Source organism: Mytilus edulis, chromosome 7, assembly GCF_963676685.1.
Source record: "Mytilus edulis chromosome 7, xbMytEdul2.2, whole genome shotgun sequence".
Lineage (NCBI taxonomy): Eukaryota > Metazoa > Mollusca > Bivalvia > Mytilida > Mytilidae > Mytilus > Mytilus edulis.
The window spans coordinates 27,862,988-27,880,931 of NC_092350.1; the positions used below are offsets into that span (position 1 = coordinate 27,862,988).

Genomic DNA, 17,944 nt, shown 5'->3' on the forward strand with positions numbered 1-17,944 from the left:
TAAAATACAAAGATGAGGAGCAGTAGAAAACCGACACTTTCAAAAGGTTGTGTCAAATAAACCTACGACAATCTAAGCAAGGGGGTAAAAAACACTTTTGGTTTCGAATAATACAACATTTTAATAAACAGTAAATTACAGACAAATGAAAGTGCTGACAATTGGACTGGTGATAGTCGCATGACGAAATATCCACCTGATATTGCATCGGACCATTTACCCATTTTTTGTAATCTTGTATTTATTTTCTTGAAAAATCTTCTAGACACAAAAATAAAATCGCTCAACTCAAGAGGCACAATTTTTATACTTGATAACTTGGTTTACTTTGGAAATAAGTTGCTTAATTGTTTTTATTGTTATATTTCATTTATATCTGAAAACATAATAAAACATTCTATTGTTGAGAGATTTGCTCATTAAAATGTCTGGGATATTCTCTAGAATTAAACCGTTCTCACACGCTTCAAGTATGTTTTAGAACTAAGACAATTAAAATTCAAACTTTTTTCATAAAAATTAAAGTTGTGAAAATGACAGTTCAATAAACTTGCTGTCAAAATATAGTAGTGCCTCAAATTTACATAAGAAAGATAAACAAGATTATCTATGTAAAAAAACACTTAGAAATAAATAGCAACATCATTTCATTTAAACATGCTGTCAAAGAGAGAATAAACTGTACATATCAAACAATATGACGCCTTGAATGTATATGATATAAAAAGTAACAACAGATCCGTACTTGCCATGGACAATTCAATTGGTGCCAGTAGTTGAACATGATTGGATAATACTTGCAGAGCATCTGATATCTCGGTGTTTGATGCTACCATGTTGCTCAATGAGTTTAGTTTTGTGTATAATTTTTTTGTGAACTCTTGTTTGTTAATATATTGCTAGATCCTTTTAAACGCATCATAAATACAATCAGATTGATTCAATACATTCAGTCAGCATATGTTTAACGTCAAATTACAGCTGGACGACACTCACCTGTTTGTTTTGTAGGCGTTCTGGTGTTGCTGTAGTTGTTGTTTTGTAGGCGTTCTGGTGTTGCTGTAGTTGTTGTTTTGTAGGCGTTCTGTAGTTGCTGTAATTGTTTTTTGTAGGCGTTCGTGTGTTGCTGTAGTTGTTGTTTTGTAGGCGTTCTGGTGTTGCTGTAGTTGTTGTTTTGTAGGCGTTCTGGTGTTGCTGTAGTTGTTGTTTTGTAGGCGTTCTGGTGTTGCTGTAGTTGTTGTTTTGTAGGCGTTCTGGTGTTGCTGTAGTTGTTGTTTAAGTTGCGTCCACTTTAATTTCTCCGCTTTATTGTTTGTAGTCATTCGGTTTTTTACTGGTCGCTTTATTCACATCCTGCTCTTCCTTAATCTATTTGAGTAAAGTTTTATGTTCCTTAAATCTCATTTTGCATGCTGTTAAGCAATACTCCGAGGTGATTCCTCGTCCTTGGTTCCTTGATTTGGTACCGCTTTCATAGATACATGTTGTACTTGTTGGTTTTAACCAAGTACAGAAAGTAACATTAGCTGTTTAGTCAAAATTTACAACCACCTGTTGTTCAGTGGTTGTCGTTTGTTGATGTGGTTCAAAAGTTTTAATCGCTTTTCTTTCTATGAATTAGATCGTTGGTTATCCAGTTTTATTAGTGTTACACTAGTCATTTTTGGACCCTTTATAGCTTGCTGTTCCATGTGAGCCATGGCTTCGTGTTGAAGGTCGTACTTTGACTTATAGTGGTTTACTTTAAACACAATGGGACTTGGGTAGATAGTTGTCACATTATGCACTAATACCACATCTTCTTAGTCTATGAAACCAGGCAACGACTACATGTACATCGACAAGCTTAGTTTTTTTTCCAAAAATAATTAGTAAAGAAAACCCTACTTTTTATTATGAATCCTGTAACAGATACTCTGGCTGATGTCCAGACAAGAACTTCATAGTCAATAAAGAATGTTGTTGATAACAGACGAATCGGACGTTGCTTGCAATCTGTCTTGAATGAAAAACATTATGCAGATGTGCTATGAACGATGGGCGAGAGAAACCAGAAGAACAGTCAAACTCATAGATTCAAAATAAACTGACAACTCCATGTCTAAAAAATGAAAAGACAGACAGACAAATAATAGTACACAAGACACATGTACAACATAAAAAACAAGTGAAACTGCGAGCTACTGCTCACTGATGATACCCCCGCCGCAAGTGGATAATATTAATAGTTTAAAAATATGCAAGTGTTCGGTAAACAGGAAGTTGTCGAGTGATGAATCTGAAAACGCATCACACGGCATAGCTGACTTATATAAATCCTGAAACCAAATTTCAGAAATCCTTGTATTGTAGTTCCTGAGAAAAATGTGACGAAAATTTTCAACTTGGCTATCATGTGTAAAATCATACAAGTGTTCGGTAAACAGGAAGTTGTCGAGTGATGAATCTGAAAACGCATCACACGGTATAGCTGACTTATATAAATCCTGAAACCAAATTTCAGAAATCCTTGTATTGTAGTTCCTGAGAAAAATGTGACGAAAATTTTCAACTTGGCTATAATGTGTAAAATCAGACAAGTGTTCGGTAAACAGGAAGTTGTCAAGTGATGAATCTGAAAACGCATCACACGGTATGGCTGACATATATAAATGTTGATACCAAATTACAGAAAGGGTGGATGTGTAGTTCCTGAGAAAAATGTGACGAAAGTTTCATGGGACGGACTGACTGACGGACGGACTGACGGACTGATGGACGGACTGACGGACGGACTGACGGACAGACAGAGGTAAAACAGTATACCCCCCCTTTTTTAAAGCGGGGGTATAATAAAGACTAAGGAACACGAACCACACCAAAAACTGGGGTTGATCCCAGGTGCTCCGGAAGGGTATAATTGATATCAAAATTATGTATAAGAATAAGAATTATGAAATTTGAATGAAAGCAATTTGACACTACTGTATACACGAGAAAACAACTAAAAGTCAACATACGGCTTTAACATTGAAATCAAAAAGTCGAGCATTTAAATTGTATCGTCTTCGGTGTAGGTAGCAGGTGTTGCAATCTGTATGTTTTCCCAATTAGTTACATATTTGTTTGTTTGGTTTTTATAGAAAAAAAAAAAATGATTAAGGTTATGACATAATGTTGACTGCTGGTTTTTTTTTGACATTTTGCCTATTATGTCTTTTGGTTTTGGTTTTGTTCATGTATCTTTGTCAATATAATGGAATATGATGTGACCGTCATACAAGTGAGATGTTTAGCTAGCCATAAAACAAGGTTCAATCCACCTTTTTCTACATACGAAAATGTCTGTACCAAGTTAGGAATATGACAGTTGTTATCCATTCGTTTGATGTGTTTGGGCTTCTGATTTTGCCATTTGATTTGCGCTTTTCTGTTTTGAATTTTCCTCGGAGTTCAGAATTTTTTGTGATTTTACTTTTTAGTAAGGAAGTAAGCAAAACAAGGAATTTATATACATTTATACTTTTCCTTTTTTTTTATTATAGAAAACTGTGTTTTTAGACTCTATATACATATGTCTCCAGTTCTTGTTTCAGCAGAAAAGCCCCAAACAATGTTGTTTAATATGCACACATCATTATTTGGAATGTCTTATTTCAAATAATAATTTTTCATACAAAACGATATATTTTAGGCTTTTTGTGCTGAAACAACAACACTTTTGTCGTGAAAAGAGGTGTAAGCAAGCAACCTCCGGTTTTTTTAATTGCTTATTAAGCATAACAGGCTTTTCATTTTGAATTTATTTTGGAGTTCGGTATTTTCGCTAGTACAGTTTTTAGATGCATCATGCTTTGAAATTTTAAAACATGTATATGCAACGTTAACTCCTTTATATCTTTTTTACCACAAACAAAATTAAAACCCCTTCATAAGGAAATGTCTGTACCAGGTCTGGAATATGATAGTTTGATGTACATGAGCTTTTGATTTTGCCTTTTGATAAGATATTTTCCATTTTGAATTTTTCTTTGAATCCGATACTTTTATTATGTTACCTTTTAATGACATGCATTTAACAATATGTTAACAGTTAGATACATTGTCTTTGACATATTAACTACATGTATGTACACCTTACATTTCAAATAATTCACAGCTCATACCTTTTACAGTAATAATGTAAATGAACTGGAAAAACTGAAACTCCTCTTTTTAAATAGTTCTAGATCATCCAGAGATCATTTTAAGACATACAATTTGACATTCTAACTTTTTATCCTAAGTTTGATTTGTTTACAATTTATTCATAGCTATTGACTTTACTCAATTTTTAACCGGATTTTTGTGACAAAAATGTCGGTTATTGATTTGGGGATGTACGGCGGACATTCGGGCGGTCGGTCGGTCGGTCGGGCGGGCGGGCGGGCGGCAACCAAATGTTGTCCGTGTATTTACTCATGAACCATTCAGCCAAAGCTTTTAAAATTTTAATATATTGTTCCTGACAACAAAATGAAGGTCAAGTTCAATGACGATTTTGACTTTTACCGTTCAGGAGTTATGGTTCTTGAAAGATTTAAAAATGGCATTTCCAGTCGTGTCCGTTCATTTACGCATGAACTGTTCAACCAAAGCTTCCCAAATTTTAATATGTTGTTACTGATGACAAAATGGAGGTCAAGTTCAATAATGACGATTTTGACTTTTACCGTTCAGGAGTTATGGTTCTTGAAAGATTGAAAAATGGCTTTTCCAGTCGTGTCCGTGCATTTACTCATGAACTGTTCAACCAAAGCTTTTCAAATTTTAATATGTTGTTACTGATGACAAAATGGAGGTCCAAATAAATGTTAATTAATCAGGTTTGGTGTCGTTGTGACAGCCTCTTGTATTAACCTCTTTGTGCGAAGGTCTCAGTCCTTAAATAATGGATTTGACTATACTTTCTTTTAGTATAGTAATCTGCTATTCAAAGTTATTATGAGTTCTTGGTTGTTATAGTGTTGGCCTTGGTCATCACTGAAGAAACATTAATTGTCAAAATGCGCATTTAGAGGAGTTCACTTGATACCATTAAAGTTAGCATGCCTACTATATGTCTTGAGATTATCTTAAAACCTGACTTAGTCCTTAGAAATCTTATAAACTTGTGAAAAACTTAGAGCCTGGATTTCGAAAAAAATCCTAATACATCTGCACTACAAAAGTCAAAATTTCTGAAAAATCTTTTTTTCTGAATTTGAAAGAAATTTTATTCGACATTATTTCTTTCTCTAAATTAATTTTAAAAATTCCAAACAAAGTATGAGTTTGTCTAATAAAGTTCTTGATTTTTCTTGACATGACAGTGTTAACATACTTTAAAAATCTATTTTTATATAGAATCATATTCAAAACAGTGTGGTCCTGGCCATTGATTGACGACCTAAATTATCCCATTGACTGGGACAGATTAGGTGAACGTTTGTCTGTAACGACCATTGCTCACTTCTTACTTATTATAGAATTTAAACTGTGGGGTCACCAAAGGTTCTTAACGCCTTTAATAATAAAATAATTCGAAAAATTATTCAGGAATAACCTTAATGTTTGATTTATATTATTGATATAAATCAACACATCGTGTTATTCCGGATTCGTTTTTCGAATTGCTTTATTTAGGTGTTGAGAACCTTTGGTGACCCCACAGATTCAGTGTCTTTAACAAGTACATAGTGAGCAGTGATTGTAACCGACAAACGTTCACCTAATCTGTCCCAGTCAATGGGCTAATTTAGGTCGTCAATCAATGGCCAGGACCACACTGTTTTGAATATGATTCTATTTCATCTCGAAACATTACATGAATTCAGTCAGACAGTTTTATATGTACGCTGTACACGATGCCACCACAGGACTACATTTGATAGACGTTTAGTCTTACTTTCTCTTCAAAGGTTTATTCCAAGAACATTTTATACGCAGGGTAAAGTAATGTAGATGCCTAAAAGTTAAACCGATATACCTGTATGTCTATAAATAAATAAGTTTTGTTGATCTTGATACCGTTTTAAAACTAGAGGCTCTCAAGAGCCTGTGTCGCTCACCTTACTCTACTTGAGTTTTGAAATCATATAAAAAAAAGGCAAAATCGTAACAGATACTAAAATAATGATTAAGGCCAAATTTTGTATAATATTGCATTCCATTATGTGGTTCTTTATAAGAAGACATTTGTTTGTATTTCCCTTAGGGTCTTATGTTAAACTAAGTCCCCTGCTGACGGCCATCTTGGACGATGGATCGGATACACAAAGTAACAACACTTCATACGGAACATTCATGCTATGTTTGGTTCATTTCATTCAGTTGTTCTCTTAAAAAAGACATTTGTACTATGTATTTCCTATAGGGCCCTATGTTAAACTAAAAGTCCCCCACTGGCGGCCATAATGAAGGATCGGCTGCAAAGTAACAACACTTGGTTAGTACCTCAAAGGGACTATTCATGCCGTGTTTGGTTTCATTCCATCTAGCGTTTCTCTAAAAGATATCGGAGAAGTTAGAATGTGATGATCCTGCAAACAATTGATAAAACACGTGATTTCCGTGCTTACAAAATATGTTTAATGGAAAAAATTATCAAGTACGCACAAGAATTAAATAATGGAATACTGAAAAATGTCAAACGTTTTAAAGCATTGGGAAAACATGAATTGTGAACAGACTTTTCCAATATATTTCTAGAGATCACTGCTGGATTAACACAAATAGCAGACGTCCGTTGGGAACGGCGGGATAATGTTATTTTTAATATTTAAACACTTTAAACCATGAAACATCTAACTGATTTCCATTTTTAAATACATTGTAGGCAATAAATAATAATCAACGACTAAAATGCAACGTCGGCCTTTATTTATTGCTGAATTTGCATGAGTAAGTCATTTTACAGCTAAATAAACTGTTTTGCTCACTGTAGCAAGCCACACAGCATATTCGTCCTTGCAGCCACGTCACTTGAAGTCTAGTGGATAGTTGTGTAATTTTCAATATAACTTCTTTTGATCAATTACATTATATCATATTTTAGAACGATATACGTATATAATTTGATTTTGGATGTAACGCGTCCTCTGATTGGCTGACATTATTTTGATATCAGCCCATAGATATAATTTAGTCATGTGACCATGACGTCATCAACGTTTTTTCATGGTTTTCTACGGTTTAAAATGGAATTTAGAATTAAATTATAAGGAATGATTGTAATATTTTTTCTGTCTATGTGAAATAACATAAAAAATGAGTTGCACACTGTTGAATAACCCGCTACGCGCGTTATTCAGTGTGCACCAAATTTTTTATGTTATTTCTTATGGTTGCACATTGTAAATACAGCTGTTTCTCAAACCACGCCTCTTTTGGGGAGATTTAGAATATTCATAGAAAATGATTTTGTTTACATACTGGTTCTCAGTTATGCTCTGTGTTCCATCTCATAGAGACATAACTTGGGAATGTTATCAGTAAATATACATGTGCATATTGTTTACATTGAAATCTGTGGTAACCATTCATTCGAGGTAGGAGTAGTTAAGAAAATTAGTGTTAGTTTAAACTCTGAAAAGTTCAGGGCATATAAACGTTGAAAATATGCCGCACAGCCCTATATTTTGACCTTTGAAAAAAATTGTGGTGCATATGAACTTTCAATTCTAGGATTAGATTTTTTTTAAACTTCATAGTAAAAGTGGTACAGTTTTAGCCGTAAAAGGAGTTCTTATGGGAAATTGCATTGTCAATATTTACAGAAATGCAACCTATATAGAGTGAAAAAAGAGAACATTCAGAATTTAACCACATTTGCTTTATCTTGAAGATTTTAAAGAAATTAACTCAAATATGAAGTTTTATAAATATTTCATGAAGATTGATAGAATCCAGGAATCGATTTCACAAAATAAAAACTTACGACTAAGATTTGTCTTAAGTCATGAACAAATCAGTATACTTAAGATCAATCTTAGTCGTAAGTTTTTTTGTAAAATCGATTCCTGGGCCTAAGATATGATGACTCAGCATAAATTCACAGTTTACAGTATGCATAGTTTACTTAAAGTCCTAAATACAAAATTAATTCATAATATTTGCATATGTGTTACTAGTAGTTGAATTGTTAAGAAGTGCTTATATTTACTCTTCGCAGTCATTGAAACTCATCGATCCTTCCTGAATATTATTTATGGGGTGTTTGTGTCCTGTCGATAACCCAAAAGTAAGCCGTAACATCTAAATCTGCTTTTTTGTCACCACGGCATAAACAAATACAAGCTTATTTTGGCGTTAATATTGAGTCACTGATAAGGTCTTTGCATCGGAACTAAACACATTTATTCTAAAAACAGTTGTTGGCATGACACGGGTTATGTTCTTCTCATATATGTTATGATGGTATGATACTAAACCCCTAATGGGAAGGACTGTGCCTGATGTTCATATGATGAAATCATAATCTTTCAGTCAGTTTAATTGAAGTCTGGAGCTGGCATGTCAGTTAACTGCTAGTAGTCTGTTGTTATTTATGTATTATTGTCATTTTGTTTATTTTCTTTGGTTACATCTTCTGACATCAGACTCGGACTTCTCTTGAACTGAATTTTAATGTGCGTATTTTTATGCGTTTACTTTTCTACATTGGTTAGAGGTATAGGGGGAGGGTTGAGATCTCACAAACATGTTTAACCCCGCCGCATTTTTGCGCCTGTCCCAAGTCAGGAGCCTCTGGCCTTTGTTAGTCTTGTATTATTTTAATTTTAGTTTCTTGTGTACAATTTGGAAATTAGTATGGCGTTCATTATCACTGGACTAGTATATATTTGTTTAGGGGCCAGTTGAAGGACGCCTCCGGATGCGGGAATTTCTCGCTACATTGAAGACCTGTTGGTGACCCTCTGCTGTTGTTTTTTATTTGGTCGGGTTGTTGTCTCTTTGACACATTCCACATTTCCATTCTCAATTTTATAGAAATACAAAAATATCTCAACAAAACTTACAATAGTGTGTTCTATCCTGAATATGTACTAAATATTCCAAATTGCTAGAAACAGCAGAATAATTTAGGAAATTTGAGGCCCCAGGGGCAAAAAACATAGAAAATTGCCTACCCCCTGGGTCATAATACAGATAATTTAACTTGTAAATGCTATGATTTTATGATGTTTAAGTTCTTGATATAGAAAACAATAACTTTGTTTGGAAGTTATTCAAACATCGGATGTTAGCAGTCATCTCTACAACCATTTTAAGTGAGTGTATATCTCAGACTGGTATCTGCATACATACAACTATTACAAATATGGCTTTGTTTGAACACTTCTATTATATTTATTAGGTAAATTGTGTTAGTTATATGATTACAGATGACACTGTTGTGAGAAGAATTTTAAATTGACCATTTGAGGTAGAAAATGTGAACTTTAATTGACAAATAGGCATACAGTAAGATGTGGACTGAAGACAGAGGCAGGATTGGATATTTTATATAATCTTGAATGTTGTAATGATTGACTGCTAAACATAACATTTATAGTATTCTGATATGCTTTCAATATGTTATCAAAACAGTTTTAAACATGTTCTAGGCATTTTATATAAAAAAAAATACGCAAATAGGGTAAGCTGGCAATAATTAGTCTTTTTTTTTTAAATTATTTTAAAAATTGAAACAGGGGAGGGGTATAAAATGTTCAGTAAAAAAAAACTTAGTGTATACACAGTGATTTCTTTCAGGCTATAATTCTGATAAATGAGTATTTATGTGAGAAAAACTTATTTTAGAGAGTTTTCTATTTGAATAAATGTTTGTATAAGTTGTACTTTGTAAAAACAGCTGTTTCTCAAACCACGCCTCTTTTGGAGAGAATTAGAATATTCATAGAAAATTAATTTTGTTTACATACTGGTTCCCAGTTATGCTCTCTGTGTTCCATCTCATAGAGACATAACTTGGGAATGTTACCAGTAATTATACATGTGCATATTGTTTACATTGAAATCTGTGGTAACCCTTCATTCGAGGTATGGGTAGTTAAAACTCTGAAAAGTTCAGGGCATTTAAACATTGTTAAACGTTGAAAATATGCCGCACAGCCCTATATTTTGACCTTTGAAAAAAATTGTAGTGCATATGAACTTTCAATTCTAGGATATGATTTTTTTCAAAACTACATAGTAAAAGTGGTACAGTTTTAGCCGTAAAAGGAGTTCTTATGGGAAATTGCATTGTCAATATTTACAGAAATGCAACCTTCATAGACAGAAAAAAATATTACAGTCATTCCTTTAATGATTTTGAATCAGACTAACAATGAATGCATTTTGTTGTAAACCGATCAAATTAAAGCTTTTCGCCTAAAAACCATACGTTTGATATTAAATTTGATTAGTTTATTGGGTTTTTTTGCTCGGATAATTTAAAGGTGAAAAATAGAATGGTGGCGAACATTTCACTACCAAGAAGCAGGATATATTTAAGAAAACATTGGCATAGTACCCTGTACGATCGACCGTTTCGTAGTCTTTATTCTTTTTTGGGCGGATTAGAAGAGGAGGGAGGTAAGTGGGGACTTGTTGCAAAAATGTATAACATGTAAAATCTATTTACACAATTAAACTCTGTTTTGAAAACGCTAATATTAGCAGTAAATGCTGTCCATTTCAATGTTGTCCATTTTAAGATATAACTGTTACAAAACAAAATGAAAGCAATGATATTAAAATATGCAACAACAAAGATGAACTTAATTTTTCCATTATAGCAGGTACCATTTACCGTACAGTCTGTTACAATATGTGCTAATGTATAAGAATGAAAGGAACGTGTACGTAACCCTTTCATTAATATTAAAAGTGTACATGTACAGGTTATTAATAAATTAAAATATGCCACATACTTTTTACAACCACTAGTTTGTTGCAACTGCTGGTGGAAGTTTTCTTAACGCGGATATTACTTATCATGTATATAGTAACTTTCGAAGTTACAACATGAACGATCATTGATGTCGTAATATTTTAATAAATCAATTGTTTTACGAAAATTTAAAATTTCAACAATACTAAGATTTTTCAACTCTAGGAATAGATTACTATTCTGATTCGAACAAAAAATTCTCTGAAACTGATATTATCAAGATGCTTGAAATTTTGATTGACATCATATTTGTTACGTTCGGAGGACGTGTTTTTCAACAGACTGTCGGCATTCCAATGGGAACAAACTGTGCCCCTCTACTTGCCGACTTGTTTCTTTATTATTATGAGGCTGACTTCATGCAGGAACTTCTTAGGAAGAAAGATAAGAAGTTAGCAATATCCTTTAACTCTACTTTTCGCTATATAGATGATGTTCTTTCACTAAATATTCAAAATTTGGTGACTATTTGGAACGCATCTATCCAATCGAGCTAGAGATAAAGGATACTACAGATACAGTTAAGTCGGCCTCATATCTTGACTTACATCTAGAAATTGACAATGAGGGTCGGTTGAAAACAAAACTTTACGACAAAAGAGATGATTTCAGCTTTCCAATTGTGAACTTTCCATTTCTAAGTAGTACCATTCCAGCAGCACCTGCATACGGGGTATATATCTCCCAATTGATACGATATTCCCGTGCTTGCATTTCCTATCACGATTTTCTTGATAGAGAGTTGCTGCTCACAAGGAAGCTATTAAACCAAGAGTTCTAAATGGTGAAGTTGAAATCATCCCTTCGTAAATTTTACGGACGCCATCACGAGTTGGTTGACCGTTATGGAATAACCGTTTCACAAATGATATCGGATATGTTCCTTACGTCGTAACTACAATCCCCTTCCCTATCATGAATGTGACCTACCGAATTAGACTATTTACCGGATGTGTTATCACATAAGCAACACGACGGGTGCCGCATGTGGAGCAGGATCTGCTTACCTTTCCGGAGCACCTGAGATCACCCCTAGTTTTTTGGTGGGGTTCGTGTTGTTTATTCTTTAGTTTTCTATGTTGTGTCGTGTTTGCTGTTGTTTGTTTGTCTTTTTCATTTATAGCCATGGCGTTGTCAGTTTGTTTTAGATTTATGAGTTTGACTGTCCCTTTGGTATCTTTCGTCCATCTTTTACCTTAGATATATTTGTCCACCCTTTTGGATTGTACCCTTCGTTCTTTAAACGGACTGTTATCTTTATCTATTTTTTTTCTAGTGTCACTGATGAGCCTTTTGTAGACGAAACGCGCGATTGGTACATACACTATTTTAAGCCAGGTATTTTCATGAGTCTTTCATCTCAAGAATGTTTTGAATACTTTCAAAATTTACGATTGTTCTCAAACAGTCTGATCTGTAAATATGTTTCTCGTTAAAACATTAGACTGTATTTGTCAGCCTTAGGCTACATTCAATTATTACATCAATGACAACATATGTATATACTCACTTTTTTTAGTTGAAATGATTTTATTCGTTTGTTTTTCAATATTGATCAATATCAAATACATCATGTCCTCCCTACCACAAATTCTATCGATTTCAATTACATTTTATAACCCTTTTTAAAACTTGTAAGGCATCTTTTCTTATTTTTTTTAAACGAGCAGCAGTATCTTGTATGAAAACAGCTGTAATTTCTAACTTAAGCAAATTTATTATTTGAGCGAACATAATTCCACCCCGCTTTCCAAAGTATTTGTATTTTTATTTCCCTGTTCCGGTTAATTAATGGCATGGTGCTCACGTCTTTTTTTTTAGTTTTTTTTTTAATACACTAAATGTTTTCTAGTACCAGTTCGAGCTTTTTGACCATGTGTTGTTCTAGGTTTTTTGTCTTTGTTTGTATGTCATGGCTTTATGTCTTCTCTTTTTTTTTAATGTTTTCAGATGTCTGATTTAAGAATCTGAAACTTAAATTAAAAGCTGATTTAAACAAAAATGCTGTGCTTACTAAATATCTACAAGTTTTTCTTTTTTCTTCGGATTTTTGTTTTATTTTGTTTTAAGTAAACTATATTTTATGTATTTAGGATATTTTATCCGTATTCTGCTAAATATATCTAACATTTCATATTAAGGGAGTGACAATATGTTTTCAGGCCTTGACTCCACTGAACCTACCGTTTTAGATTTATTGTTTAACTGAAGTTCTTGTTGTCTACAAAATGCATGATATACTTGCAACTGGACATTACGCAAAGGAATTCGATCAATATATTTTCAAAAACTGTGTGGTAATGTTGAATGCATTCTACTACATGTATACTGAAAGCATTTCATGTTATGTACTGTAAACGAGGTAAGGTATCAGATTCTTCTCTTGGATTATACTGAAAACCCAAAAGATAAACCAAGGTTTAACCCAAAAGATAAAGCAAAGTTTAACCCAAAAGATAAAGCAAGGTTTAACCCAAAAGATAAAGCAAGGTTTAACCCAAATTTTGTTCTAAATAATCATTAGTTGTTGTATGGACGACATCAAAAGTTCCATGTAGGATAAAAAACTTAATTCATAGTTTTTTTCACTGACCCCCTACCCCCTCCCCCTCCCCCTCTTAACTTAATTTGGGAACAATTGATTGACCAATAAGGATATATATAAAATCGATGTCAAGTAAACAAAACTTGCAGCAATGTTGACCCCCATCCCCAAACTATTTGAATTAAATCTGTTATCCTTCATTGATTTTTTTATGTCGTCCCTTACATGAATGCAATTGTGTCGATTTAGTAAATAATTAAACTTTTTTCTAACAAGATCTTTAATTTCTTACATTTCTTAAGATTCAAAACGCTACACTGTGACAATAACTATAAATTTAACATGACGGTGGCATTTAATTAGTTCTATTAACATGTATTGACTATTTAAGTAAAATTAAAATTTATAGGCTTTTTGTCAACTCTAACAATACAAATATTACTATCTTAATGATTTAAACATGGATCAATAGCCAAATATGCCTCGTTAATTTTTTATTGTAATTGAATCGTTTAAAAGAGGAACAATAAGGATCGTATGTGGATTTAAGATTATATAATATCTACCCAGTCGTTCACAAAGGATGCCCACTGTCTTTTAACACCAACAATATTAATCTGACCTGTTATATGTACTTTACAATTATCTCACTATTGGTTTGGATTAACACCAAGTTAACGTATATAGATATACACTGTATCACCGTGTTTAAAGATAAATTGGAACCAATATCAGTTGAATACTAATTCGGTGATTGACTAGTTAAGGTAGGTCGTTTAATAATTGTGCCAAAAAAAATAATAAATTGTTTTTAATAAATTTGATATAAAATTTCGATGCCTTTTTTGTGTAAATATGCGAGTAAAGATTAATGTGATTAAATGAGTTTTACTTAATATTTGTTTTCTAAGTTGCAGTACTTTCTCTTTGAGATCGTTCTCATTTTGAGTCTTAATTTTTTTTTAAGAACCCTGTACGTAAAACGTATATATGATTACAATGTAACACTGTTAAAACAATAACGAATGGGGAAATGGTACTTAAATAAATTGATCATACATGCACAAAAAAATTTACCTCCTCAAGCATAAGAACTATTCAAACCGATTATCATATAGAGTCTACATTGAACATCTCTGTGCGCTATGATATAATATATCAATATGACCATTCGTCAATGTACGCCTTCAATGTACGCCTTCAATGTACGTCATTTCAGATCATCTAAATTAGCTATATTTGTACATCGTGTGACGTAATATCCTCTTAAACATATAATATCTTGGGATGAAATGGGGAGAATAATGAGATGCTTTTATACATCTATCACTTAATAGTTATGTTAAACATTGCAGATTTACACGCCCCTGGTGATCATTACTCACCTTTCATTAATTCACTTCAAATGAGTTAATAAATTACTTATTGAAAGTCAAAGGTCTGTGAGTATTATGGGTCTAAAAAGGTACAATGAGTTGTTTGTGTTTGGGGAAATCTGTTATGCTATGATGATTAAATGTTATAGGTCCATATGAAAAATTTAGGGAAATGTGGTGATTTTGATTAACAAATTATAATGTTTTAACTGGTGCTAAGATTTAACAACAATTTATGATTATATAAATAAATTAGGAAATTCCAGATTTAAAATGGTTGTGAATAAAAATATGATAAAAACCGAACATTATTAAAAGAAAATAACAAAAAATACGTCCTTTTGGGATGGAATTAATATGCCGTTCTGAATTGATTTCCGGAGTAAAAAAATATACATTGGATTTTTCCCGGATTGTCCGTCAAAATTATTGAACAGTTTTATAGAGACATTTTATATATTAATAAAAAAATTGAAATAATTTCTTATTTAAATGTTGCGTTTAAATCGTTTCAGTATCACGCAATGTCTAAATACCGGTAGTGGAAGCAATGCATTATATCTATACTGATTTTTTACAAGCCATGTTCCTATTAATCTTACAATTTTGGCAGACATATTTTCTTTTTCTGATTTTTGATAATACAACGATATTCCATATTTTACAGTTGAATTATATATATTTTTTCACAATTCGATCGCAATGCTTTACCACGATATTTTTTCTCGATATATCGAATAACTGTTTATACCAGTTTAGTTATTATTTTTGCAATGTTCAAGGAAAATGAAGAAATGACTGCATACATTTTTGTTAAATTGTAAATTCTCACCGCTTTTTCTTATTTGCTAATATTAGATATGTGATACACATTTAGGACAACAGACTATTGTGTAATTAAAAATTAGATATTAATTACAAGTAAAAGGAGTAAATAAAATATATTTTTTTCTATGTAGACGTTCGAGAAAAGCTAGTGCGCCAAGTGGAAGAAAATATAAACCCCTTGGTGTGGTCCGAACTTTTGATTTTGTAGTGTTTTTCCTACATTCACAAATCAGAACAAAACCATCAATTTTAATTAATAAACATTGCATATTTGAGCTACTCATTTTTTATCGCATCTTTCCATCTGACGAGACAAATTAATTATTGTTCTATTAAAGGGTCACGTGCAGAGGTTGTAAGATCATGAGAACATATGTTGAACCGATTTAAAGGTTTGTTCATAGCATGTACTTCTTGTCTGATAAGTACTATTATAACAACACATACCAACGATCACTTGATCCTCTTTTTTGTAATCGTTTATTAGAACGACCTCCTTTTTAATTTTTGGATCCGGGGAATAGACGGGGTGAATTTCTACCACATATCAATCCAACATTAAGAATTGACTGTAATAAAATATGTAGCAACTAATAATAAGAAATTCCGCACAAAATATTGCATAGCTATTAGCTAGGTTGTTCTAAAGTTCTAAAGTCCTGGTGTTCATTTGTGATACACTAAATATCGTATTTTGTGAAAAGATGATAAATAGATTTAATTAAGTACTTTCGTTTTAATAGAAAACAGCAATAATGGGAGAACGTCCAGACACTTCAATCAGTCATGCTACATATAAAACAGAATCCTCGTCGACAACCAACTATAGTACTTTGCCCTCGCACAGAGAGTGGACAGCATTTGTTGGTCCTGTTGTTTACACCGGTATGTGGATATATTATATCTTAGAAGAAATAGCAGTCTTTGAGAAAACAAAAACATGCATACATGCACTTAGTGAAACATTGTAACATATTATTGGATTAATATTAAATAAAGGATATGTTAGTCCAATGAGACAGCAACCAAATGACAATCATTACAAAAATATAAGCAACATACAGTCTTCAATAATAAAAAAAAGGTTGACTACATTAGTTTTCATCTGAGGAAAAATTAAAAATCATAAAAAACATAACATAACAAACACAACAAAACAAAACAAAACAAAACAAAACAAAACAAAAACAAAAACAAACAAAAACAAAAAAAAAACAAAACAAAACAAAACAACAAAGTAAAACAAAAACAGAACAAAACTATATACAAATGAAAATGTAATGAAAACCACTTTAAGGAGGTAGACCTATATAGGTTAAGGGAAATAACTCTTAAAATCATCAGTACGTTTGTGTCAAACGTTTTCATAAATATATTCTAAGCTTCTAGGTTACATAGATTATTTCCAATCTGTTTCAGGTAAATGCTTGAAAAACAATGATGAAACTTGACTTTAACAAACACATAACTGATTTAAAGAGTTATCTCCCTGAACCAAGGTCTACCACCTTAAAGCATTTCATAATCAACACAAATTTTTTTTTCTCAATATAGAGTGAAAAGTTTTGACCAATGAAATGATTGAGAAAATCAGGACTTATTTAAAATTTATTTGTAGGACCAAATGGTGAACGTGATCAAAATGTATCGGTCAACTTAGATTTCCAAATGGTGGGAAGTGGAGATCGATCACCAGAAATCACTAGCCAAATGAGTTACCTAAGCAGACCACCTCCTGGTTCAACATTTCCTAAAGCTAAACATAAACAGATTGGCGAAATCGGATGGCCTGTAGAAACCTTTAGAATTGTAAAAGGACTTTAACATTTTAATATTACCGCATTGTAGAAACCTTCTTTTTATCATCGCGTATAATGGGTAACTTTTAGTTTTCACGAATCATAGATATAAAATTGCTTTCATTGGCTGGGGGTTTTAATAGTCATCCATATGTTATCCCTTTAAACCAAAGGATGCTATCAATATTGATTAAATAAATAACCAATACTGTCAGTGAGTCTATTCTTTTTATGTACATTTTAACAATTTCATTGCTTGACTTTTTGTTTAATTTTCCCAAAATTTTGCAGCATTATATTTGTTATATGATAAAAACGAATTTTGAAAAGGGATGTGGTAGACTTCAATAATACAGCAATGTAAAGAAACCAATACTCAAATGATATGTGGAGGACGCTATTACGTTTTTGCCATTACTCAGCCAAAATAATAAGTACCGCACAGACAAACTTCAAGTTC

The 17,944-nt window shown here is 32.5% G+C and overlaps 1 protein-coding gene across 1 annotated transcript; it reads left to right on the forward strand.

Moving 5' to 3' along the window:
- Positions 1-13,973: 13,973 nt before the first annotated feature.
- LOC139481175 (uncharacterized) lies at positions 13,974-17,696 on the forward strand. Its single transcript, XM_071264330.1, has 3 exons — positions 13,974-14,248; positions 16,429-16,570; positions 17,304-17,696. The coding sequence occupies exons 2-3, from the start codon at positions 16,441-16,443 to the stop codon at positions 17,507-17,509; spliced, it is 336 nt and encodes a 111-aa protein (XP_071120431.1). The 5' UTR covers positions 13,974-14,248; positions 16,429-16,440; the 3' UTR covers positions 17,510-17,696.
- Positions 17,697-17,944: the final 248 nt, after the last annotated feature.

What these genes read in the sequence shown, in the direction of transcription:
- LOC139481175 (XM_071264330.1), top strand. Translation starts at nt 16,441, where the DNA reads ATGGGAGAACGTCCAGACACTTCAATCAGTCATGCTACATATAAAACA. An exon ending in TGGTCCTGTTGTTTACACCG is followed by an intron (nt 16,571 to 17,303) that starts GTATGTGGATAT and finishes ATTTATTTGTAG; the next exon opens with GACCAAATGGTGAACGTGAT.